Source organism: Colletotrichum godetiae (assembly GCF_030913485.1).
Source record: "Colletotrichum godetiae strain CBS 193.32 chromosome Unknown BDP55scaffold_79, whole genome shotgun sequence".
NCBI lineage: Eukaryota > Fungi > Ascomycota > Sordariomycetes > Glomerellales > Glomerellaceae > Colletotrichum > Colletotrichum godetiae.
The window spans coordinates 112172-135116 of record NW_026851327.1 but is presented as its reverse complement, the minus strand read 5'-3'; the positions used below and the strand labels follow the sequence as shown (position 1 = coordinate 135116).

The following is a 22945-nucleotide window of genomic DNA, read 5'->3' as shown; positions in this document are numbered from 1 at the left end:
TTGGCTAGGTAAAACGGCGTCAGGTTTGAATCTCACCTGGACCATCTAGTCGCGAGCTAAACCATTGCAGCGGTATTCGGCCAGTCGCTGAGAGATTAACGATAGGTCGTGCATTTCGTCCATTGCTTACTCGAACTATGATAACTCCCACAATTCGCTCAATCGCTCCCAACCTCGGGGATGTTTGCTGTCGAGTATTACTGTGTTGGAGGATGAGCTATGCAGCGACGTCTGTGAGTCGGGGGGGTAGATTGGAGGGGTTAGGGAGAAGTTGGGAAGTTTTGGGCCTCAATCTTAGGGAAAGATGCCCTTACTCAAGCGTATGAGATAGGGTCCGACGGGGCCGCTGCTTCCCCTTAGGCTGTTCGAATTGCTGGGTGACGACTCTGGGGCACAAGATCCCATGTCAAATCGGGAGAAAGAAGAGGTATGAAAGAAAGAATACAAGACCCAGCGCCGGGCACAATCTACAGTAAAGTACTGTCGTGTACATCTTCAACATTACTGAACAAATGCAAAAATAGAATCGGAACGGTGTACTCTACTGCAACGATAGTTGGCCATAGCAACTCCGTGCAAGCCACATGTGTTTGTTCGATGAACGTGGCATGCCCTCCCTGTGTTACTCTGCCGAGCTGAACAGGCTCTATGGAAGGTGGGTAAACTGACCCTTCTTCACAGCATCACTGCGTCCAGCGCGAACCTGCACCATTTCCACTTTTCTCCGGATTTTGGTCTTATGAGTCTGTGGTATTATACTACTGAGACAAAGGCCAGATCGAGCAACGGAGACAGCCAAAGTCCGACTATCTACAGTGTCGGCGGCTCCGAATCTTTCCACTTTGTCATCGTCATTCGTCTTCGCTTTCCACGCCATCTTCGCGTTCAGATGATCATCCTTGTCACTCGGGCTCCCCTCGAGACTCGACAAGATACTGTTGTGCGTCACAGTAAGAACCTATGCACTGGACTGCCAACACACTCAGAGGGCTATTTGGGCGTAGCAGGTTGAAAAGTACCGCGCATTTTGATGGGGCACACTTGGAAGGCGCTATTCGCTGATGCGGTATGATGTTGGCGCCTACTGAAAATTGCCAGATCCTCAGCGTGATTGTGCATCAGTAGGCAATCCACAAGGCAGACCGCCTCATGTTTTGATGCCCCTGCATTGGCTGCATTGCAATGTCACCCACTCTCCAGGTCTCCTCGTCTTCAGGGATTCCCGAGGGTGCTTGACGCGGACGTATGTACACGACAAGTACTGTGCAGACGTCCAATGTAGTTGATATGCGGCGCATGGTCTCGCTCATCCGATCGGCAAATACTCGTAAGGATCCAGCAGCGCGCAAACCAATGGCCGTGCACATTCCATCCTTGAAAAAAGTTATTCCTAACCCCCCACACAGGCACGCAGGCACGTGGCTGGACACCCAATCTGCCCAAAGAAAAGAGGGAAAAAAGAAAAAAGAAAACCCCCGAACTTAGATGCAGAAGCACAGAAGTCTCTTCGCCGATCGGCGGTACTTGTATGTGGAGGAGTGCCGGCCGACCAGCTCAAACGGCGCCTTATACGGGCGGTGGGGCTCCGAGCTGCGGAGCCAGCAACGTATGGAGACATCAGTGTGGCGTATTGTGTCCTCGCAACGGTCAAAAACGCCATCCACGGCCGACGTAATATACTGCAGTCTAGCCTCATCCTCTTGAGAGCTCGCATGGGGCATATCGTTCTCGGCCTCCCAGCGATCCCGACCAAAAGCCGGCAGCTGCGACATCTTTACGAGCAAGTCGCGGCGGGCACCATCAAGCATGAGATCCCAGCCGGTGCGACGCATTCAGCCTGTCTGGAAAGCCACATCGGCCTGGCTCGTGGCGGTGATAGTGACACAGGGACTGCCAGCCAGGTAGGCTCGTTCCGCATGATGCGCCGCGGCAAGCAGGGCCTGTTGGGCAGCGGGGGCGTCCTGCAGGAATGCATCGCCAGCACCGAGTGTAGCCATATCGCCGAGTGGCGGCAACTCCGACGTTCTCGGCCGTGCTATCCAAAAGCCCCGCGTACCGTTCTGTGACCAGCTCTGGAGGAGGACGCCGCTATGGATATGGTCACGTTGCCAGCCGCCCACCTTCCGCGAGTCCTTGATGCCGTGTGCCCTCGAGATATGGCGGCAGATCAGGTCGGCGCTTGCCGTCCGATAGCTGCAGCGGCGACAAGCGTGGCCGCGGGTGACCGTCAGGCCTTCGTGCGCCGGCAGGCCATCGAGCAACGTCGTTCGGATCACCTAGGCCGAGAGTTCTCACCAGGGCGCTCAGCCCGCGGCGCTGGGACTTGCTTATGTTGTGCTTCTCGGCCAGGTGACGGCTCACCCGCTCCCCGAACGGTTTCAAGGCGTAACCGCAAGGCCGGCAGATGAGGACCGGTTCAGGCTCGTTCAAGCGCAGTCGTAGGGCTTCTAGGCGCCGGCTTTGCTTATCTGTTAAGCCGTGCGGCGTTATAGGCTGGGTCGTAGGGGGAGACGAGAGAGCCATGTAGCCGTGTATAACTAGTATGCGATTACTGTTCTTAATTCGCCAAGAAGATTGGAAACAGCTTGCTAGAGCGAAAGCCGCCGACCAACTTGCTTTCCTCTTTTAGAGCAAAATGCAATTATTTAGGCAGGAGATAGGAGGTTTTGGAACGCGTCGAGATTCGTTCCGACGGCGAATACTTGAGTAAAATAGGAGGCCACCGTGGCCAGGTAAGTTGCGTCTTATACCGAGTGATCTTTCTTAATCACCAAGTGCGATGACTGACTGAAAGAAAAATGCGACTGCACTTGAGTGTATGATGTTGGGTGGCTACCGTGGCTAGGTTTTGGAACGCGTCGAGATTTCTTTTGCAAGACGAGAGATACTGAAGCAGCGAGTGGGGGCGTAACTGATGGTATCGGCCAACCAGGGGCCCCAGGGAACGCGTCGGGATTTCCAAGTCGGGCAGGGGGGCGATGGGTGGAGCGACGGAGGGTCGGGCCAATGGTTGTACACGGACGGACGTATCTCGACGCGTTCCGACGGCGAATACTTGAGTAAAGTAAGTAGGGGGTTTGCATAGAACTTTTCAATGCTTTGTAACGGACCGTGACAGGGATTAGGGAGAAGTGAGCTGAAAATCCCCAGCGTTTGTATAGTGGAGTCCCGATTGAAGTGGTCAATCGCGCTGCCAGTCCTCCGCTATGGGTCGGATTTTCTTTTTATGTTTAAGAGCTGCAAATGCGAGATACTCGCGAAAGCATCATTACTACTACATATAGACTACCTTGCTATCTGCGACTCCCTGAACTGGGTACGTAGCGCACGAGCTCTCGGGCATTTCTATGGAACATCATCATTCCGCAGCCGGTATGGAGCTGGAAATTTTTACTTTGGAAGCGGCCACTGGCAGCATGGTGACCATTGCCAGCGTGCAGCCTTTCACGAGTAATCTTCTGCTTCTAGACTCACGATAGTCGACGTGTTCATTCAATTAGGTTCTACTTGCACTTCTCCGAGCAGCCTTTAGAAGTACTGTCCGCCTCTCTCTCACCCGCCTCCTTTCAGAGTAGGCAACCACTACCTCTCGGGCCAATCTCTTCACTCCCCACCACTCGAGACTCGCTCACAACCTTGCTCAATGCCTTGATACCCAAAACCAAGTTGACCTAGGACCTATCGAAAGTGTCTGCGAACTCGGCGATTCTCGGAGTGTGACAACAAGCCGGACTTCTTTCTACATAAGATTATGGTAGATAAAAGCCACCCCTTGCGAGATTTTCCTCTGCTTTGATTTTCAAAATCTGACATATTCGGTCTTCCTGTAGCCTCCCCCTCGAAAGAAGTTCGCATTCATGTGGACATGCGTACGTTTCTCCGAATTAATTGAGCCGAGTCACCAAGTTCTATCGCCCTCGACCGCCGAATCTGACGCGACTTAGTGCTACTGTGGCCAGTCTGGCATGAAAGTGAGTGTGGACCCTTGTATCAACTGTCGCTACCCTCGTTGTAGCAGGTGCCGCGTCGAGAGAGTGCAGACAAGACATCATAATCACGACCATTAACACCAATCGTGTCATCATCACCGTTCTACCTGATATACCTGCCTGGAGTCTGGGAAAAGTCGGAAGGAGCACGCAGGTAAAACAAGGATACAAAGTTTGCGAGTTTGTACATCTACGGCTAAAAGCATTGGGCCCTTTTACATTGTTAAGTAGCGATGAAAGCTTCAACTTCTGCGGACAGACTCAGAACCCGAAGCTCTATACATCTGAAGTAGTTCAAGGAGCCTTTACCAATTCCGAACTTTGGCGACCGGGACTTCGGGAATAGTGGCGCTTGGAGTTGTTGCGTAAGCTCTCTCATACCCAAACAGACTGCTGCTCTTTGTTCTATAGAAGCTGTACTGGTGACAAGATACATGCACTTATTAGGAATTCGTGCCTTTAGATTGTGTTGCACGCTTTATCTAACGCTTGCATAAAGGTTCACTCTGTGCCTGGCCTCGAGATGTCAACCCACCGGTAGATAGTCGTGTCGCCTGACACGGCCGTATCAGAAGACGCCCTTGTAGTCCCTGGCCAGATCTCACAAGCTCTTCGCAGTGGCTTTGATTGGCCCCAGTGGTTCTCTCAAAGGGGGCCAATAGCGAAGGATTTCGAGAATAAGCCGTGGTTGAATTGCCAAGAAGACTTCAACTCACCCAGAGACGCTACCAGCTTTTTTCTCGGGTTCGATGACGACGACGTAAGATACCATGGGCGTGTGCGTCCCATCCTCGATATTTGCCAGAATATGGACCTTCACGACCTTCCCAGTATCGAAGCCCCTGACGGTGAAAAGAGAGTGGCTTAGCTCATAGACGGTCAGCGCCATGAGGAACAGGTCAATTTTTGTAAATGCTTGGGGGCGTTGACTGCTCGCCAACTCACTGAAGCCTTATTACAACCAGTCAGTCTCGAACCTGTGATGGCATAGTGGACTAATTGCAATCGTCTAACATTTTCGATAGCGCTATCGGGTTCCTCTCACAGCTAATAGCGAGGAAGTCGATAATCCACAAGAGATTACTAGCAGTGGGGGAGTCCAAACTTTTGATGCTGAACGCCGCCTGCTGTAAGAGATTGATTTTTCCAAGCGCGTCAAGGTTCCTGCCCGAGTAAGAGACTAATGCCTATTCCAGCTATCTCACGAACATTGATTGTTGGAGTATCCTCGCTCTCGTGAAGACCGCCCCTGTATCCCAGGCTAGACTCCTTGGTGACTTTTTCCACAAGCACTTATGTTCTAGAACTTCGATCGGGGTCGCATTCACGGTACGTTCTAGCTATTTCCGTCTGCAGACATCTTCCTGTGTGCTAACAAGTCCTCCTTGTCTACCATTAGTCTCAGGGTCCTCAGATATTCTCTCTCGAGCTCCACCTGCCATTTCGAGTCTGGCGAATAACGAAGGGTCTTCTCAAGGACGAACGGATCAAGAGGTCAGACAGCGAGGCTCTACGATCATCAAGGAATCTCACTTACTTGATGCCTCTCGGAGATAATGATGGAGAGAGCCAGCTTCACGGTATCTACTCGGGCCACATGGCGTGCTTGTTAGCGGCTATGATTACTGGAGATGGCAAGCCCACTTCGCAATTGACACCTGGTTCGACGAAGACGAGGGCATCAACGATCAGGTCACTCGCTACGTCAATGACAGAGAAGATGGTTTCGAGTGGGATCCTTGCAGCGGCGGACAAGATGATGCCAAAAGACCTTACTGGTATCCGCGAGTTTGGTTTCTACGTATCTTCGGCATTCGTCTCAATAAGATCAAGGATGAATGGGAGTCAATTTGCCACCGCTTGGGCCAAAGTATTGAGAGAGAAGTATGGCAACGCTCCACCCCTTTCCTTGATACACCATTCCCAGAGGCAAGCGAAGTAATGGCGATTAATAATGTACGTCCAGGACCGGAAACATAAACGTCTTCTCCATGAGTCCAGGCTGTCGCCTGAATCTGCTGTTACTCAGCAGCATAGTAAGTATCTAATCGATAGCTTGGAAAAAACAATGATGGGGTCCAGGGATATTCTTCAAGATCTTCTAAGCGATCTGCACGGATTAGTGAAGATTGGAGCGTCTTTCATGTCAACGGAGGTTAACTCCTTTCTCAATAATGACGGGCAACCGGGACAAGCCGCAGAGTGCTACCCATATCTCACGGAGATCCGTGGGAGGTTTAATGAGCTTGGCCAGCTTATCTTTCGACTGGGAAAATACCAGGGGAGATGCAGCTTCTTTATACGGCATTGTGAATCTTCTAGGAGAAGTGTGAGTCCCCCTACCTTGGATAGCATTACATAAAGGATTGACATCGCTAACACGGCTTATGCTCTTCAGAACCACTCGCCGGTTTCAGAAGAGAGGTTCGCTGAAACTTCTGTAAGTAGAGTGACTATGCAATTCGAATTCTTTGGCTGATAGTTAGTAGCTTGGTTTGCTTCGTGCATGTATGCAGGTGGAGATGGATAAGTTCCGAAACGTAAGACATTCCGATCACCGGAGAATCAGGCCTATCACTTGATTACTGGCACATCATGTAAGAGTTGAGAAATGACCAACCTCTTGCAGTCAGACCTAGAGATGGAGACGAGGTTCGAGTACTTGCATTCAGCACATTTGTAAGGCTTCAGATTGGATCATCTCGAGCGGGCTAAGACTGTCAATTCTTGTAGCTGACGCAGGCTTTCCCACAAACCACTGCACTTTTCAGCGCAGACGGGATTATCGCATTCACAAGGAATTGGCAATCATTTCTGCTATCGCTTCTTGTCGCCTATGGTATCAATATCACAATTGTAGCCGCTCTTATCGTCTGGCTCCAAAGGGCGGGTCGGAGGGTACAGAATGCGTTGGATGCAGGTCCAGGGCTGCCAGTCGTGCAGCCTACGCAGAACTCGAGCGACTCTTCTGCTGTCGCGCTGCGACCAACTGGTGAGGCCGTGGCTCAAGGCTTTGCCACAGACACATCTTCAACGAATTCCAATGGAGGTGGTCTAACGTTTCATTTTCGACGTCGATTATCAGATAGATTCTGGCTGACCTACAGGCAACCTGAGAGAGCGGATGATGCAGAGCTTGGGAACAGGAACACTCCAATTGTTGAGGAACTGGCATGACGGTTATTTCTCATTGCTTCCCTGATTCTTTCAATATTTTTTGGGATCTTGTGGTTTACTCAATGCTTGAATTGGATTTTATAGGTGTTTCGCATCCATATCGATATCATAAGCGAGGCGTAAGGAGGAGTTGTGGCATCATTCACGATAACAGTATTCTATTTTGAATAATAGAATCCAACTTTTGCTAAGGTCTGATGTTGTTGAGGAAAGGCGGCCCTCGTCATTCGATGTTCTTGTCATCAGGTTTAAATTCGCTTAGCGAGCAACTGATGGTGGGCCTATGAACACACTATGAGCACGATTTCGGTGAGCAGTTTATCATTGAGAATCCGTTACGTTTTATTGTTAAAGTACTTTATGTTTTGGGTGCTGCAGCAAGTTGCTCTGTTGTGGCTCCCATCAGACACCTGATATCAAGTTGACACATGCATTTAATTAGGTTCTCTCTAAACCAAGAAAAGAGCTTAGAGTTAAGTGTGACAGCGCATGGCGATAAACTAAACACAACCTAACATATATAACTTGGGCGAGGCAGTGGTGCTCTAGGAGTTCTTGGGCATGTTTCTAGCCAAGGTCTACATCACATTCCTGCACCCCGGAGGCAGACTAATGCATTAGACTACCTTCAATCTTGTCAATTGAAGCTCTGCAAGTTGTTATCTTCATTGCCGGCTTGCCATTATCTAAACAGAAAGGACTGCCTCACTACCTGTCAGCTTCAAAGCTTCCCCCCGCCGCTGAAGGTTCAGTCACGAGATAGCTACGATTCAATCCAGCTTCCAACTCCATGTCTCACTCTACATCTTACGTGTTGTCAACGAATTAACAGCAAAATAGTAGTTGGGCCTTACTAACAGTAGATGTAGTACCTTGGTCACCCAGTTCTCTGTACAACAGTACAAAGATCATAACGCATCTGGAGACACGGTGCTGCAGACGGTGTTAAACGATGGCGGTGATATCCTAGTGATACGGGGCTGCATCATCGACAGGGTTCGCCTTCTCGGATCGGACAACAGAAGTCTCTACAGAGAAGCCCGAGGGTCAAGCCATCCGGGCTGAGGTCGCCAATAACAAGGCGACATCCGAAAACATACCTAAGGACGCTGCTGCGGACGAGGCTGAGGAGGCATCTAAGAAGGAGTACAAGATTGATGCTGCAGGAGACTACATGTCAGATGGCACAGACGAGTCCAAGGAAAACTCCAAGGACGGAGGCACGCCGGAGTCCAGCCAAGAGCCTAAGAAAGAGTCCAAGGATGAAGTCAAACGGGATGACGCCGACGATGAGCCTGAAGACAAACCTGCCCCTTCCCCTTCCCCTGCTCCCAAACCACCAGCGCAGAAGTCTTGCGACTCGGACGGCGATTCGTCTGACTCGCCCATCGAAGACTGGGAAGAGTTGTATAGTGACGATGACATGGTCAGGAAGCCACGCCTCACTCCTGCAGGACCGCCCAAAAGACATGACGAGCGTTACGAATCTGAGGAGGAGGATCTGCCTGATCCCTGGAACGCCATCTCCATTGTTGGAGTGCGCGTCTACTCTATGGACGAGGATCTTGAAGTCCATGTCTTTATGGAAGGTGACGAGCTTCTCGAGGATGGCATGGGCTAGAAAGGAGAGGATGGCATGGGCAAGAAAGGAGAGGTCGATATTGACAATGCCCAGGTGAACGCGGGTGGAGAGCGCGAAAAGCTGAAGCCTGATAGCCCAGAAGCAGGCGATGAAGTCGGCTGCGGCAGATGTGATTGGTCCGCGAACGACATCCTGATCCGGCTAGTGGGCAACAGTGCGCTGACTCGTCCTTCCGCTGGGGCCCTGGGGGAGGGCGCAAGCTCAGCGCAACAAAACGGTGCGGTGCCTCTGGCTCGAACGACGCCACAGGGTGCTTTCCAGCAGGGGCGTGAGAAAAACGTTTGGTGTCCGCAACCCGTTCAAGCTACGACCATCCGTACCCGAGGACGGACTTTTGGGGTTGGCTAGTGACAGCGCCGGCGGCCCTTGCATAAACCTTGGAAGTAATCAGCTCTCCGGGGTCTCAGACCGGACCCCAGCCCGCAGATAGTGAGCTGCACAGGGCACAATACCCGACACGACGATCGGTCACCTTAGCCAACATCATTCAACCAAGATTTTCCGGTCACCAAGCGGCGACGAGACGGGCGCCAAGGACGATGGCTGTTGCTCTACGTAGTACTTTCCAACTCGCTCGACAGCACCGCAGGGAACACCCGGCTATCGGTGCGGGGGTTGAACGGGGTGCTGGAGGTGCATTTCATACGTAATGTCCAACAGACGTACTTCCGTCCATGTCTTTGGTGCATCGCCACTCACCACTAACCAACCACTAACTAGAGAGCGGGGTTGCTTTCCGTTGTGACACCAAGCCACGCAGGGAACTGGCGCTACTAGCGCAGTTTATCTTCGGCTTAGTTGGTCGCGCAGAGCAAAGAGTTTCAAGTTGGCATAGGCTACAATGAAGGTAGGAAGAACTGTATTCTAATATAAGAATAAATTTGACTCTTACTTCTCGCTGTTCGTGGCCCCGCATCCGTGTCCTGACATCCCGCGATCCGATCTAGACGTCCAGAGCATGTGGCATCCGTTATGGCACAAAACAGCCAGACAGTCTTCGAAGCCAACCAACGCAAGCATTCAGACCCATTATGCGTGCATCGCGGAGATGTCTGCCAATACATGCTGTCGTGGCTTGCGAAAGCCATATTGTGTCTATCGCTGCTTTCATTCGACGACAAGGCCATGCAACGATGCAGAAATTACAAGATACCCAAAACATGACTATGAAATATCCATGCCATATCGTCCATGTTCCAGCTGTTGCAAAGCTCAGCTTGTCAATGATGACCATCGTTATTGATGGAATTACTAGCAATATGTGGTATTCCAACACCTGTCTCTGATCAAACACCTAATACGCCTTTTCTCCGATGATATGGTAGCCATCATCGGGCGGCTTGCATCATCATCAGCGGCGCGCCACTGAATAGGGTAAGTCTCAATATCATGACAATCTGGCCGCATGAGAGGCCCATTGTCAATTTCCCCTGTAGATTACTTCTAGACTGGGCATGAAGAGGCCTCGCTAATGATTGTGCTGGATGTTTTGGCGACTGTGTATGCGCAGTCGCTCGAAGTCAGCGGACGGTTACCTTCACGGGCGGCATTGCGATACACATCAAAGACCGGCAAACCATGTGAGTGTCGATGTTCTGTGTCCTTGAGTTGCGAGAACAGGCGGACAACGTCGCTGATGGTAGTAAAAACTACCTGAGGTCTTCGCCGCGCTAAACAAGGCCTTGGTAGTTCTTGAAGCATGGGTCTGCTTTGTTCCACGGTGTCAACCTAGGTACTTCTGTTTATAGTGATAGCTTCAAGTCATTGACGTGCTCTTTGGGCTCACATTGTCTACGAACCCGGGCGAGATAGAAGGTGACCTCTTCAAAGACGCCTGTCTTAGTATAGAAACACGGTAAAATTCTGGGTCAAATAGAATAGCGACTCAAATGCGAGCCTCGGCCATGTTACTGACGTGTTCAAAGCAAGCGACAAACGGTCATGACTGACTCCGACTGTACTATCCAGGATTCAAAGCTGTTGGCTACCCAGACGCAAGTCATGGTCGTATCTGTGAAAGCCCCCATGGAAACCAGCCGCACTGTCGACGTTGTTGTGCGCTGTCATTCTCCATACGGAACGGCCAACCTCAATCCCCGGCTGTTCCTCCACGGCCCCTGAGTCGAACCAATACACTTTCCCGAAGGGACACATGGACCTCATGGTCTTGCTGGGCGATCTTCCCACGCTGGCGGCGTACAGGATTACAGGGGTTGGCACAACGCCTCCTGCAATATGCTGCGGCCAGGTTTGACGGCTGCCCATTGCATCGAGCCGTGTGATGCGGGCGACGGCTTCTTGGTGTCGAGTATTGTCCTATGCTCTCATTACAAAGCTCAAGATATAAAAGGCCGATTAATCATCTGGATCTGCAAATATCTATACGGCTGCCCTATTCGCATCTCAGTTCTGTACCAACAAAAACATACGCCACATACCTAGACAATTGACCCTTTGCTTCAATCTTTGAAAACCGCAATATGTCCGAACCAGATCCATCTACGAATACACCGTCTGGTGACATTCCTGGCGATGTGGTGTGCACTGAATTATGAAATGAACGAATCCAAAGGTACATTTGCGATCTTGAGCTTCGCGGTACTGTTGCTAATGTTCACCAGGCTCTCGTGTTATTGCGAAGGTGGAAGAGACGGTAACGGTGGTCAAAAAAGCCTGCGGAAGTAGCCTCTAGATCCTGTCGGAAACAGAACCACCCGAATTCTCGCATACGCAACCAAACTCTGGTCGTTGGTTAGGAGAATCGGGTTTGAACGAGCACCTGCTGGGGTGGCATCCATTCCGTCTATTTCCTATAGCTTGCGCCTTAGCAACGAATCACTATCGAGTAACTTCATGTCCGGGCCCTCTTGCCTGAAAGCTGTTCCTTTGAAGACCTCAGTTGCAGTGGTCTGCGTATTTCCGGTGCCGGGCCAGTGTATCTGCGTTCGGCGAAGCTGCCCTCCTCCTCCTCCTCCCCCAGGACACCGTCTCTTTGTCAGCCAGGATGCGGACCTGCGACTGGCCTCCCCAACCACGGCGGACCACCAGGGCACCGCCGGCAGCACCGTTATTCAGCGAGCAGCCGTGTGGCAATGCATCAAGGTGCCTTTCTTGATTCTTCGCGCAACCGGACGAGAACGATATTCAGGGGGTCGGCACATGCCTAATCGTGTCCCATAGACATCCTTATCCACCTTCGACACCAGCATTAACATGACATGTAATTCGAGGGCTCCGGCAAGACACCTGGTTACGTCTGTTGCCCTCGGCTGTGCCAGGCATGGCGTCCACTTTCCGATCCGTACGGTAGGTCTCATCGCTGGGGAGTTCGCTGACGGATAGTCGCGACTTGATGAACGAGTCCGTCCGAAAGCATATCACTAAATGTTTCGACGACGCTTCGTTTCTCGTATCAGTATTCGCCCGCTGCTGGCCTAAAGACGGCCTGGCGTCTGATGTGGATGTTCGTTCGGATCGGGGTGCACACGACAGCGGTTGCCTCTTCGGGATTGATGTGCCAATCTTTACCGCCGCTGCCTCCGAGAAGGCTCGGATGGTCGTTACCCCGCTCCGACCCCACAATGGATTTGTCCGCCTGACGCCAATCTTATCAATGCCGCGAAAATTCCGGTCACTTGCCCCTCGCCCGACAAGGCGGCCCAAGAGGTCGTCCCACTCGGACTATGCAAATCCAAGATGGAAGACAAGAACTTCGAGCGCTTCAAGCTGACCCCCGGGGCAAGCAACCTCGCAATTGAATCAGAAGAGGCTCTAATCTTCGAGAAACACCTCCCACGGCACGAAGAGCACGGAGTTGTGTCAGGCGCGCGTGGCGTCTCTTACGTCTGGCGACCACCGTTTGGCGAAGTGTGTGAGCTAGTAATGGGTCAGCGTGTGAGTAGATACATTCTCCGTTAAGACGTAAGGCTGACGGAATGGCCGTTAGGGTCCGACGGTGAAAGGACTCCTTCGGTGTAGTCGCGTGCAGTCAACGAGACGAGCGGTCTCGTTGAATGCCGGCAGCTCTATCACGTCTTCGTCGACTTCAGACCCTTCGTTGGGCGTCACCGACATTCTCATTCCGATCGGCGGCCTAGAGACTACAGTCGATTTCATACCTGCAAACCATAAAGATGTGTCGCGCGATGAAGAATGGGGTCCCGGCTTTGGGTATCAATTACGCGAAGGCGTTTCAATACACCCTCGAAAGTGTGACATTACTATGATCATGATTACAATAGAGCCAGATACTTCAGCCAAGACTCCGGCAGCCCATTCTACTCACAATTTGCAACACTGCCGGACGCCGCCTATCTGTCCCGAACCGGTGTTCATCTCCACCCGGACCGTATCTACTGCCGCACCATTGCCCAACGCGCCCGTGTACCATGGAAACTGGTTGGAGAGACCCTCCGGAATACAGGCCAGTGCGGCTCCGACAGATCCATTGTCTATGATGCCGGCTGAGCCCCCATCCGGTCGGCCGAGGCCGTAGCAATCGACGGCAGTGCCTACATCGCCTGTGGCCTGCGCATCATTCGGGAAACACAATTCATGGCCGATGGCGGGCATACCAGCATCGAAGTGTATGAGATGTCCAAAGGCGGCTGTTTGCGAGGAAGAGAGAGGGATATTGTCGCGCCACACCGGAAACCCCTGCTCTCCGTCGTATGGGACATTAGCAGCCGCGGGACGGTGTTGGTCTACCAGGCTAGGAACTTCAGGACGGCCTTCGGAGAGAAACAAGAGACACTGCACAAAGTCGGAACGACCAAATTTGACCGACGGGAATGCGCTGCGGACTTCGTCAAAGCAGTCTACCTTTACGTTGAGGAAGATGCTGGCCCAGACGAGGAAGGGTAGGTAGAACGTTAGATGAGGCGGATGAGGCGAAGCGTCTTTCACGCACAGCTCGGTTGGTATCAGCGGCTGCACCACGCTGAGGAAGGTATTGTTGTTCTTATTAGATCTTACCAAATTCTCGAAGCTGGACAGAGTACCGACTAAGCGGCTGGTAAGCGGTGATTCCTTCGGCCTTAGTTCGAGATGCATACCGTGAAGAAATAGCTCAAAGGCGGCAGAACTGCAATCCTTGTATAGTTGGCCCATCCAATTGGAAATCACCAACGCCGCACGCCGATAACGCCGTGCTTTCCATTCTTCATATGAGGAATCCGAATAGTACTGCCTGGTGGCCTTATGCACATCGGCCGGCTTGACATCAAGAACCGAAGCTACGAGACACTCCCCAAAAAAGACGAGTTCCTGCATCGTAGACAGGCAAGCATCTCGCTGGTCACTGGCTTTGCCTGGGGACCTACGTTTGCTTGTAATGTATTTCTTGACGTCGTCCAGGTCTGCCGGTGTCGTCGACGATGACGGGCCGTCTGGTGAGATGATGTCATAGAAAAATGTCCGAATGTCGTCTGCAGTGGTGATACGAAGATTGCGCCTCTTTTCTTGCCAAGCCACGAGAGTCCGTGGGATTTTCTGGCAGAAGGTCTGGAGGTGGTTTCTTTTTTCTTTTGCGGGCTTTTGAATTCGGTAGTTCCTAAATTGAGGGCCTTGTTGTTGGGAACACCTCGAAGGGAAAGGCAGCCACGGGGCAGGGCTTGCAACGCTGGATACGGCGAGTGCTGTACGTCGATTGGATATGTTGCCGCCCGACGCGGGTTGGCGATAGTTGACACTGCTGCGCAAGCCTTCAGGCCGTGTTCTGACGCTAGCATTGTCTTGTCTGTCTCTCATTGTGCTATAATGGTGTTGCACGACTGGGCTGAGGAAGTATGTACGCAGGCGATGACTGTGTTGGTGGAAGAACAACAGCTGTCAGAGGCCGAGTCGGGGGACTGTTAGGTGAGATGACCAGACGCGTCGGCCAAACCAGCACGGGCAGACTGCTATGCCAAGCAGGGCGGGGTGGACATGCCCGAAGATCGATTTTTCAGCTCCATTAGTAACTGCTGTGGCAGGTACCACAGTAGAGCCGATCGAACCCCTCTGCGTAGTGATTGAGGGTGGTTACACCGATGGCAGGGTGTGTGTTTTATCATCAGTACCTGGGGCCTGCATAGGGGGTAGAAAACAAGGCCTTGATCATCAAACAATAGCGTACGACAGGAGCAGGGAACGGGCCATGTCCAGATAGGCTAGTCTCTACTAGGGCAGAGGTCATGACCTCTGCCCCCAAACAGTTAGCGCTGGAAGAATGCAATCCATGGCCGCACAGCGTACGCTAGTACAATACCGGGCAGAGGTCATGACCTCTGCCCCGAGAAGGTTAGCATGACAGGTATGCGCCCTGGTGTCATGCACGAGTATGCATTTCTCCTCATCCTGGCATGGGTCTCACGCTGGCCTATCTTTCATGAATACTCCCACACCACCAGCCAGCACCATCCCACCCTCTGGAGTGCGAAGCTGTAGCCTGGTTCGCCCCACCCCCAGCCGTCTAGCCTGGGGTGGGACTCTCAAGAATTCCGGATCCTCTCAAGAGCAGTACTGAATGCAAATGTGGATACAAGCAATCTGACTAGCGATAGGACCATAGCTCAAAGCCGATAAGGGACTGGTGGGAGCTGTCGCGAGAAGTCCAATAAGCGTGACACATGTGGATGAATACTCTATGATGCCAAGCGCCATTTTGTGGTGGCGGGGAGAATCTATCCGCCGGCATCCCTCGGGGTGTTGCCCTATCCTTGGAGGACTATTCGTTATTATGTGCTGAGAACAATGTTCAACAGAGAGACCTCGCCACGCAGAGCAGCGGCCAGACTACAGATCGCGGCTCAGAGTGAGACGATCGTTACAGCAATCCAAAGGGGATGCATCCCGAGGCCAGCCCCTCAAGAGGGGCAGGGTGACAATCACAAGTGAGGTAAGGTGTGCTCAGACCATCGAAAACCCCAGTTCGAGGCGGACCTTATGATGCTTCCACCAATCCTAAGCCTCGTTGGCAGGGCCACTGGCATGGTCGCTTACTTTGAGGGATTGCGCTTGCATGAAGTATAAAAAACGAGGCGACCTCGGCAGACATGGTGGTTCGCATGGTTCGCAATGCATCGAGTGATCAATTTCAATGTCACCATGTCCGAGTTGGAAGAGTACAGAGCAATGAACCGCGTCGAAATCTCTCGCTTAAGCAAAACATATCCAGAAATCAAGCTGGAGGAAATCACCCATTCATTCGTCTACATCAAAATATTCACGGTGGAGGTGGTCATCGAGCTCGATAAGAACATCGTAATACCCAGGTCCGAATTCGGTGAAGGCATGGGTCGAATAAGATTGAGACGGTTCCTTGCCAGGCTCAAGTCTGATCCCGAGGCGAAGTTGGCGAGACGGCGAACCAGAACTATCGAAGCGTCACGCTTACGAAATGTAATGAGTAACACAAATTATCGTACATCAGTGCTGTGACAAATGTAAGATACAGGAACGGAACAGACTTGATCACTCTTTAATCTTGCTACGCAGATTACAATGCAGACCACATTACAGCACGGCGTGCTACACGAACTCCAAGTAGTTTGAGGAAGGATTCCAAGGGTAGGATATTAAAGTCATCACGACTTGGCTCGTGAGGGTTTAGTCTAGGATTTTCGAGTTCGACGTGCGAGATGTTCAATTTCGGGATATCTATTTTTCAGGCTGGGGCGGTGAGAAACAAGAGGATGCCGCAAGTATTCACCCGTCGAGGCCGCGTATCAATTTTCGCAAGATGGCCACTCTAGGAACTCCATTGTCGAAGAAACCCAAGACTGAATCTCGTGAGAGGCACAAGTACGAGAATATAGTCTGAATAAAGACGATAGATTCTGGGTAATCTGAGAGATACAGGAACGTAGCATCTTTGCTACCTGCGCCCCTGCGTCAGCTCCTCCCACCTCTAGATGCACTCCGACTGTCTCCTGCTAATGGTCGTGAGCGCAGACTGCCAGCATGTCGCTGACAGAAACGATTGCTTCTGTGCTCATCATGGATTGAGTCTGAAAAAAGACGGGCGAGCTGCGCGCTCGTCCCCTTCAAGTTGAGGTCGTAAACCCCTCCGGGAGTAGTGATAAAGGCTTGGCCGAGTCGATCAGACTACCCCTATGGAGATATCAGTGTATCCACAAGTTTTATAGCGCCAGGTCTCGAACGCCATCTAACCCTTTCCCCGAAGCTGTAGGATGACATATGGAAACAAGGGAGGGGTAGCTGTGGCTTGCACACATTCGAACGGGCTTTCTTGGTGGGGGGACTCCAGCTAATTGCACACCACTGGGACTCTTTCCTGAGCTATGGCCTTGGGCACAATTAGTGTGGGTACTCCAAACCTTCCCGAGCTTGCTCAAAATAGTTAGCGTGACCTGCTAATTGGCTTGGGCGTGTCCATCAGATGACTACCCCACATACCTGATACTAGACACTACTATGTACGGCGACTACTTCGGACAATAGGCAGTCCGTGGGCCGGAAATTCCACCTGCAGATGTACAATGCCAAAAGCAAGATGAAAATGTGTACTAGGGTGATGGTGGGTAAGGTTCCGCCATGCCGAGCCCTTTCCGAAACGCTTCTCGGAGGGCCCACCGATGGACGCTCTACACCCAGGGGCCTGTGGCGATCTTGGCCTTCGCACATTTGAACGGTACACGCCCAGCCCCGCTGGCAATACTTGGAGGCTGGGAAGGACCCCTGTGCTAGCGTCCCTGAGTTGGCTGCGCTTATGCTACTTTCCTCCTATCTGGAATAGGCTGAGGGGACTTTCATCAACGTAATGGCCAACCCCCTTGAGGGACAAGGTTGTCTGGTGCGATAGACCGGCGGCTTAGTGGGGGGTGTCGGAGCTGAGGAGCACCTTCCTCGCTCATCAGAGTGATGGCAACACCACAGCTTGGATTGCGAGAAAGGAACAACGGAAAGACCGGGGCTTCCGGAGCGTTCTGGACCCTACGCCCCAAAGTCCGTCATAGAGAAGTCAACGTTTGTTATAACTTGGAACAACGCATTCCAACCAGACGTTCATTCCTGCTGGGCTCCGCTTCCAATAAAACCCGGCGTGGGAGTCGCCCTGGGCGCGAGACATGCTGCTGCGACTTCTCGGAAAGGGGCAACAGAGATACGGTCGATCTAGCCATGCAAAGGTAGTGCCCGTCTGGCGTCACTACATGATGCGAAGGGGCTACAGTGGCGAGCCCAGCGAGGCAAGCCTTACGGCCGGACGACTAACAAGAGAACATGTCCGCCGCCCCGCCTCTGGCTTGCGGATGATGTGATCCGCATTCTCGTGTAGTCTTCTCTCTGGTCTTACCATGTGATGGAGGCCAATGGCGGCCGTGCAGATTGACGTGGGCTTGAGGGAATCCAGCTCGCCTCGCTCCGAGAACACCGTACAGGTAGGATGCGCTGTACCAAATAGCAGTCGTAGCTTGAGGCATTCGTTTTCTGTTCTGCGGTCGTAAAGAATGGCCATCCAGCGGGTGATGTCTCTCGTAACAGCCCTGTCCCCCCCGGTTTCTCTTCTGGTCGAGATTTGTTCGACTTCACTGCGTGGTGACAGGGCTCTGTGCTCCACAATGAGCTGGGACACACGTCTATGTAGTCTCTTAGATGTAGACGGCCCGAAGCCCTACAGCACTGCTTGTCTCTCCTGTTGATTACCGCACAGCAAGCTAAAACCGCTCGAGGATGTGATCCACTACAGTGGGAGGCATGCATGTTCGCATTGTTCGGAAGCGATCGTCTGTCAGCCCCATCGCTCAATTCCCCAGCTTCATGCGAGGGCCCAAAACTCGAGACCACTCGAGAGCCAATCATTAGGAAGATGAATCTGCGGGCGATCGAGCGTACGCGCGGGTAATCTCACCCCCGCGCGCAGTATATTACAGGTGTGCATCACACACTCCCTGTTTCGCGGTGGTGTCCAGTTTACACAAGGACCCAACGACGATGCCCGCCTTGCGTTACGCATTTCGAATACCGCGGCGACGAAGTCTGTGGTGAATGCAAACCATCCGCCCCGATTGTATGGGAGAGCATGATCAGACGGTAAGAGTTGTTCATCGTTGCAGGTGTTATTTGGCTAAGCAGAACAGGAACAACACCCCAGTGTCTCTATAAGTTTAAGAATAACTTTTCCGGCATTTGGGACTTTTACGACGGCGATATGAAGGAGCTGGTGAATCTTGGAGGCCGATCTATTCCGGAACGCTCGGCGTGTAGTCGAGTGCGAATCGACTAGTTCCGAAGCGAGTGGGATTCAAGGTAATCCGCAAACGATGTACTTATTGCGCTTGTGAAGGAGGTAGAGTTTCTTGATACTTCGTAAAGAAATTTGTGAAAAACCTCTTCCATGCCCTTGCGCCTCAGGGGCTGTCATTGCTGTGAAGGAAAGTCTTTCTGGCAAGACCAGCTGCATGTTTGAGTTTGTGCGAGATCGACGAGTGCCAAGACGAGCCTTTATTCATGGCCACATTCAATCCATCAGGCATCATAATGCTGTTTTCAGAAATTGCTGATATTGCGGTGCTCGAATTATTTATCTGACCTGTCCCGCCCCTGAACTGCGAACCCATTGAGTTAAGTTGATGACTCCACTATTCTACGGTATTGCGGATGAGACCTTTCCAGACTGCAATGGACGGCTTCTTACTCTGGCTTGGGCATCCCGTAGGAGACTTCGCGGGCACGCCAGGCCCGCCAGTGATGGAGACCAAAACCGAGGCAAAGGTACGATTGTCATCCCTCGTTGCTGTATTCTGTTCCTAACGAGCGAAGGTTACTGTTTCTCGACGCAAAGGACCTTTCCTATGGTACGTGAACGAGGAATGGGAAGTGATTTTGGTGACACGCTTGGCTTCGGGTACACAGACGTTCTCCGAGCGGTTTATCATCACGCATAAATCGGGCCCATTTGAGCTCCCTGCGAATGCCGCAAAAGAGCAGGAGTCTTGGTTTGCACGTCAACAGAACAGCCCTAGGGCCGGTACAGAGCTCAATAATTACACGTCGAGTTACGTGTGTGAGGGGAAGGAAGTCGGCGAGTCTAATCCACGATTCCTTCGTTGGATACGAATGTGTGGAAGGGCCATTTGCAACGGCCTAGATCACCTACCAAAACCCCCCTTTCCACCGTCAAGATTTCAAGAGGGATAGATGTAATCAGACATGTCAAGACAAGCCAGGTCACCTCGTGGGGAAGCTCGCTCTCATGGTAGTCCGTACCCTGAATGCCTTCGGCGGGACGGCCCGCTGCAGCGTCTGAGTCTGGCAAGGCATTCTGGTATCAGCTATAATACATCGCGCGGTGGTTCATGTGGCCATGCCTTTTAGCATTGCATATTTCGGCATATCTACCGCACAGAACATGGCTCTTCGCATCAAAAATTATTTGAAGGCGAAATCGCGCAGAAACGTGGCTCACATGAGACTCATTATGCGTGGACTTCAGGGTCGTCCACAAAATTGAAGAGAATTTCCAACCCTACTCCCGCCATTCAGCAACTCAATGGACCGTGGAGAGCCGAATTCGAGTTGATTCGGGGTTCAGAGTTCAGATATTGTGGTTTGCTGTCGCGAAGAGCAGGAGGGATGTTTTCCACTAATCACCACCGTCGTTTATGTGCACTCCTCTGTGTACGAGGTCTCGGCTGAGAAAGGAAGACCCTAAGATCGTATGGCCTAGTCTCGCTCCTGCCTCCCCAGAGATCAGGCCTCTGGTGGCTAAATACGCTAACTCTTTCGTATTATTGCATGATGGAAACTCAGTCGACCCTAGGTTTGACCGGGAAGGCACCATCAGCCACTTTCATACGGCCGCACCGGCGTATCGAGGCAATTTGGCATCTAGCAATGGCCGGGTCTCTCGGGCGGTCGTACTAAAGGCCACACGTTGCAAACATCTGCGAATCGTCTGGGATCCCAATTTGAACTTCTGTGCAATCCATCCTCCCACCACGGCGCGATAGATCGTAACCCGACTACCATGACAAGTCCTATCCGTGACAGGCAGCAACGGGCGCTTTCCTAGATGCTTCCATGCCCAGCCGTGGAAATTCCTGACGCAACAAGCGCTCATAACGGAACGATGAGCGGTGGTGAGTAACACACGAGACCGGTTGCTTGCGGCCCTCAGCCTGTCTAAGCTCTGACTCGAGAGCTTGTTCTTAGCTAAGACCTCGAAAAGATCTTGCGCCTTTGTGTAACTCTGTATCAACTTCAGCATGACCTTCTCAAGCGCCACAACTTGATGGACGAGTCGGGCCATCAAAACAGGATCGGAGCTCGGGCTGAAGAGCACAAAAAGGAGAAGGCCGACGTTGCGCATCAGGCTCCATGAGAGAACCCTCGCAGATAGGCTAGAGAGCGACAGCAGATAGTCTTTCTGGCACTCCTCCGGATCGCTCTTTCTGTCGGAGCTAATGAACGTCAGCTCGTTCCTCAGAAAAACTTTAGGTGCCGTCCTACACCACATTTTTCCTGTTCGATTTCTTCTTTTGAACCATTCTTGCTGCTTCAAAAAAGATCGAGTACCAAGTCGCGGCAACGAGAATGCAGACGAGGATTGACGTCGTTGTTTTCGGGATGACCAAAAGCAACGTGACACCGACCGACGGAAGTTTGACTGCGAATACTCTGATGACGGTGATCAATGCATCGGCTTTCGTGATCAGCTTTGTAGAATCGACTTCGTCCCCGGATAGGATGTCGAAGACAAATTTTTGTAACACTGGCTTGAGTTTGCAAATGAGCCATTCTTGAGAGTCGTCGATAGACTGTAACAGTATCGCCTTAAGCACGATCGAGCTGATCTGGAACCATGCGAGCTTCTGTGCCCACCCGGATACAAAATACGGCAGCCCATTCAGACTGATGAGAAGTAGAAAAGCGAGTTTGTGAAAGAAAGACATCCAGGCTGACTGCCGCGTGCTGCCTTCTGGCTGGTTGACTTGTCAATGATGTCGTGTTTGATCTTTGGCGGCCGAGTGATTACTCCCCATACTTATAAAACGACTCGCAAGGTATCAACCGCGTAAATCTACCGATGGGTGAAAGGTGGTGGAGCTGATGCGCTGGAAGATCGCCCGGGCTGGGCCATCTGTCTCGGGCAGAATATGCGCGGTAGATAGAAGGGTGGAATGCTCTGCTTGTGCCAGGGGCTTTGCTGCAGGTCGCCGCGCAAGCAAGCAATAGAGTAATACGGCGGCCCTCGAACGACCGTGAGGCCGTTCAAAGAGGCCCCGGTGCAGTTGGGCGATCTGCTCCTGAGCCCGTCGCGGGGCTCGGCGGGTTGGGCCCGAAAGCACCCTGTCGGGAAGTGTGCAGGACTCCCACCACAAGACTGGGATTTGTCTTGCATTTGAATCACAAAAAACCGCCGTTGTCCTCAACGCGAGTAGCACAATTGATGGAACTTACACTGTGGACGTGGGAATGCATAGGCATAATCAAATTACACGGCTTTGCTGCTTGATTGTGTGTGGGTACGGAGCCGTGCTGCTTCTGGGATCAATTGCATTCCGGGTAAGAGCTTTTCCTGCGCGAAATCCTGATTCGTTCTTACATGGTCTTGCTTCATCAACTCTGTCAATCAGATGGAAGAATGGCGCGGCATGGTAACGTGCACCAGCGCAGAGACGACCGAGAAGGAGGTTTCCATCCCCGGCTAATCCTTGCCAACGGCATGATAAGGGTCCGAGACGTGAATAGACAATACACCGTGGGAGGTCTAAAGAAGGTGTCAGGAAGGATTGGAATACACTAATTGCCCACTGCGAATAGAACGACATGCAGGTGGGCACGGTCCACCACCCCGGATTCTGACAGTGGCGGGTTCATGCACTGGCACCTCCGTTCTTGCCGTTCAGGGGTGTGCGTAGAAGGCGTTACGGAGTCCTCCAGTATGCACGTAGCACAGAGCACGTTCACAGGCGTAGACGTGGAAGTACCGGTAGGGTGTCGCTGATGCCGCCCCGAACCGGTGGTCCGCCCCATCCCCAGGGGTGAACATCATGGAGCAAGGCGTGAGTGTGGGAAGAGGAATGAGCGTGTTTGCAGTGTACAGAGTCATCGAGCGACGTGACGGCATGTGAGATGGAGGGCGCTTACTCTGGATGCACGCCTGCCGCGGTATACGCGCGAGACTGAGCTAGCG

General features: G+C 52.2%; 6 protein-coding genes across 6 annotated transcripts; 3 read left to right on the top strand and 3 right to left on the bottom strand.

Moving 5' to 3' along the window:
- Positions 1-1481: 1481 nt before the first annotated feature.
- Positions 1482-2523, bottom strand: BDP55DRAFT_698609 (uncharacterized protein; the record flags this gene model as incomplete). The annotated part of the gene is made up of 3 exons (XM_060577793.1): positions 1482-1707; positions 2017-2233; positions 2277-2523. 3 exons carry the CDS (start codon positions 2521-2523, stop codon positions 1482-1484), a joined length of 690 nt encoding a protein of 229 aa, XP_060422853.1.
- A 2642-nt stretch (positions 2524-5165) lies between these two features.
- On the top strand, positions 5166-7166 carry BDP55DRAFT_565907 (uncharacterized protein; the record flags this gene model as incomplete). Its single annotated transcript, XM_060570465.1, has 4 exons — positions 5166-5387; positions 6022-6318; positions 6594-6668; positions 6723-7166. Coding segments are annotated over 4 exons (1038 nt in total), but the record flags the coding sequence as incomplete, so codon positions are not given.
- Positions 7167-7956: 790 nt separating this feature from the next.
- On the top strand, positions 7957-8842 carry BDP55DRAFT_720967 (uncharacterized protein; the record flags this gene model as incomplete). The annotated part of the gene is made up of 3 exons (XM_060578491.1): positions 7957-7977; positions 8052-8124; positions 8162-8842. 3 exons carry the CDS (start codon positions 7957-7959, stop codon positions 8785-8787), a joined length of 720 nt encoding a protein of 239 aa, XP_060422851.1. The 3' UTR covers positions 8788-8842.
- A 4247-nt stretch (positions 8843-13089) lies between these two features.
- On the bottom strand, positions 13090-14556 carry BDP55DRAFT_638189 (uncharacterized protein; the record flags this gene model as incomplete). The annotated part of the gene is made up of 1 exon (XM_060573083.1): positions 13090-14556. One exon carries the CDS (start codon positions 14554-14556, stop codon positions 13090-13092), a length of 1467 nt encoding a protein of 488 aa, XP_060422850.1.
- Positions 14557-15894: 1338 nt separating this feature from the next.
- On the top strand, positions 15895-16227 carry BDP55DRAFT_638188 (uncharacterized protein; the record flags this gene model as incomplete). The annotated part of the gene is made up of 1 exon (XM_060573082.1): positions 15895-16227. The coding sequence occupies one exon, from the start codon at positions 15895-15897 to the stop codon at positions 16225-16227; it is 333 nt and encodes a 110-aa protein (XP_060422849.1).
- Positions 16228-20404: 4177 nt separating this feature from the next.
- BDP55DRAFT_683764 (uncharacterized protein) lies at positions 20405-21074 on the bottom strand. Its single transcript, XM_060576358.1, has one exon. The coding sequence runs from the start codon at positions 21056-21058 to the stop codon at positions 20600-20602; it is 459 nt and encodes a 152-aa protein (XP_060422848.1). The 5' UTR covers positions 21059-21074; the 3' UTR covers positions 20405-20599.
- Between the last annotated feature and the right edge of the window lie 1871 nt (positions 21075-22945).

Coding starts and splice junctions, on each gene's coding strand:
- BDP55DRAFT_683764 (XM_060576358.1), bottom strand. CDS start 21,058: ATGGCCCGACTCGTCCATCAAGTTGTGGCGCTTGAGAAGGTCATGCTG.